Genomic DNA, 1,153 nt, shown 5'->3' on the forward strand with positions numbered 1-1,153 from the left:
GCGTGACACCACCACGGTTACGCCAATCAAACTCCTCAGGCAGTGATGCACTCGAAAGAGCATGCACAGATTGTGCACCATTGTCCTTGGCATGGCGCGCCTTGGCGTGGAAGTGGCGACGCATCTCGTCGGGCGTCTTGTCGGCCAAGTGGTTGACGGCCAGCGTGTAGCTGTTGCCTTGGCGGTTCATCGCGTTGATGTATTGGACGTTGGCGTGGAAGATGCTCTCGCGGCGCGCGCGCTCCGAGTCATCGACGTACGCCTTCTCGTGGGCGGCCATGAACGCGTCGAACGCGTCAGCACGCTGCGTCTCGCCATCCGGCATGCGCAAGTGAAACTAGTTGGATGATGTGAGTTCGTAGAGACGAAGGGGTGCGTGCACGTACGTCGTTCGTCGGGCGCAGCGGCGCGTTGACAACGTCCGGGCCCAGCGGTGTGCAATTCATGGACGCGACGCGGTACGAGAAGATCTGCGGCGCGACGGGACCGGCGCGGATGTACTCGTAGTCGAGGATGTATTCGTCCATGTGGCTGCCCCCGAGCATGACGTTGTGGCCAATGTAGTGGAACCGAACGGGCTCGTTCGTGTCGACGTCGACGTAGAGTGTGTAGACGCCAAGGCGGCCCTGCGCGTCGGGCTTCGAGTCGACGCTGTACTTCCACGAGTAGCAGTTGCGCGAGTTGACCACCGACTTGCCATACATGGGCTCGAACGCCGTCATGTTGGGAAAGACGAGCTGGAGCGGCGACGCGTCCGTCTGGAAGCACTGGATCGCGTCAATGACGGGCAGCAGCTGATACGACGACCCCGTCGTGTTGAAGATGTACTCGTCGACGCCTAGCGGCAAGCATGAGCAAGTGACCACGATACTGTTTCGCCTACCGCCATAGTAGCTGAGCTTTTGCAAGCCCGCGGGCTCGTCGACATGCACAAAGACAGGCTCAACGAGGCCGACGTATGGCATGCGGAACGTGAGGCTGGCCTCGTACTGCGTCGGGAAGATCGGCTTCTTCGTCGGGAGCTCGTCGCTCTGGCGCGAGACCTTTAGGATGGCGAAGGCGCCGACGACGACGACGAGGCCGATACCGACCCAGATGAACGAGCACCACACCGTCTGCTTCTTCTGCTGCGGCGACCGGTGGAAGCCCGGCT

General features: G+C 61.5%; 1 protein-coding gene across 1 annotated transcript in view; it reads right to left on the bottom strand.

Annotated features, from left to right (window-relative positions):
• SPRG_21558 (hypothetical protein) overlaps positions 1-1,153 on the bottom strand; it is a gene marked incomplete at both ends in the record, with an annotated part of 1,694 nt that overhangs the window by 377 nt on the left and 164 nt on the right. The window contains 3 exons of the mRNA XM_012355630.1: positions 68-337; positions 387-838; positions 884-1,127. Coding sequence (XP_012211020.1) covers positions 68-337; positions 387-838; positions 884-1,127 — 966 coding nt within the window. The remainder of the gene's footprint in view (positions 1-67; positions 338-386; positions 839-883; positions 1,128-1,153) is intronic.

The sequence above is a fragment of the Saprolegnia parasitica genome (genome assembly GCF_000151545.1).
Source record: "Saprolegnia parasitica CBS 223.65 unplaced genomic scaffold supercont2.277, whole genome shotgun sequence".
NCBI lineage: Eukaryota > Oomycota > Saprolegniomycetes > Saprolegniales > Saprolegniaceae > Saprolegnia > Saprolegnia parasitica.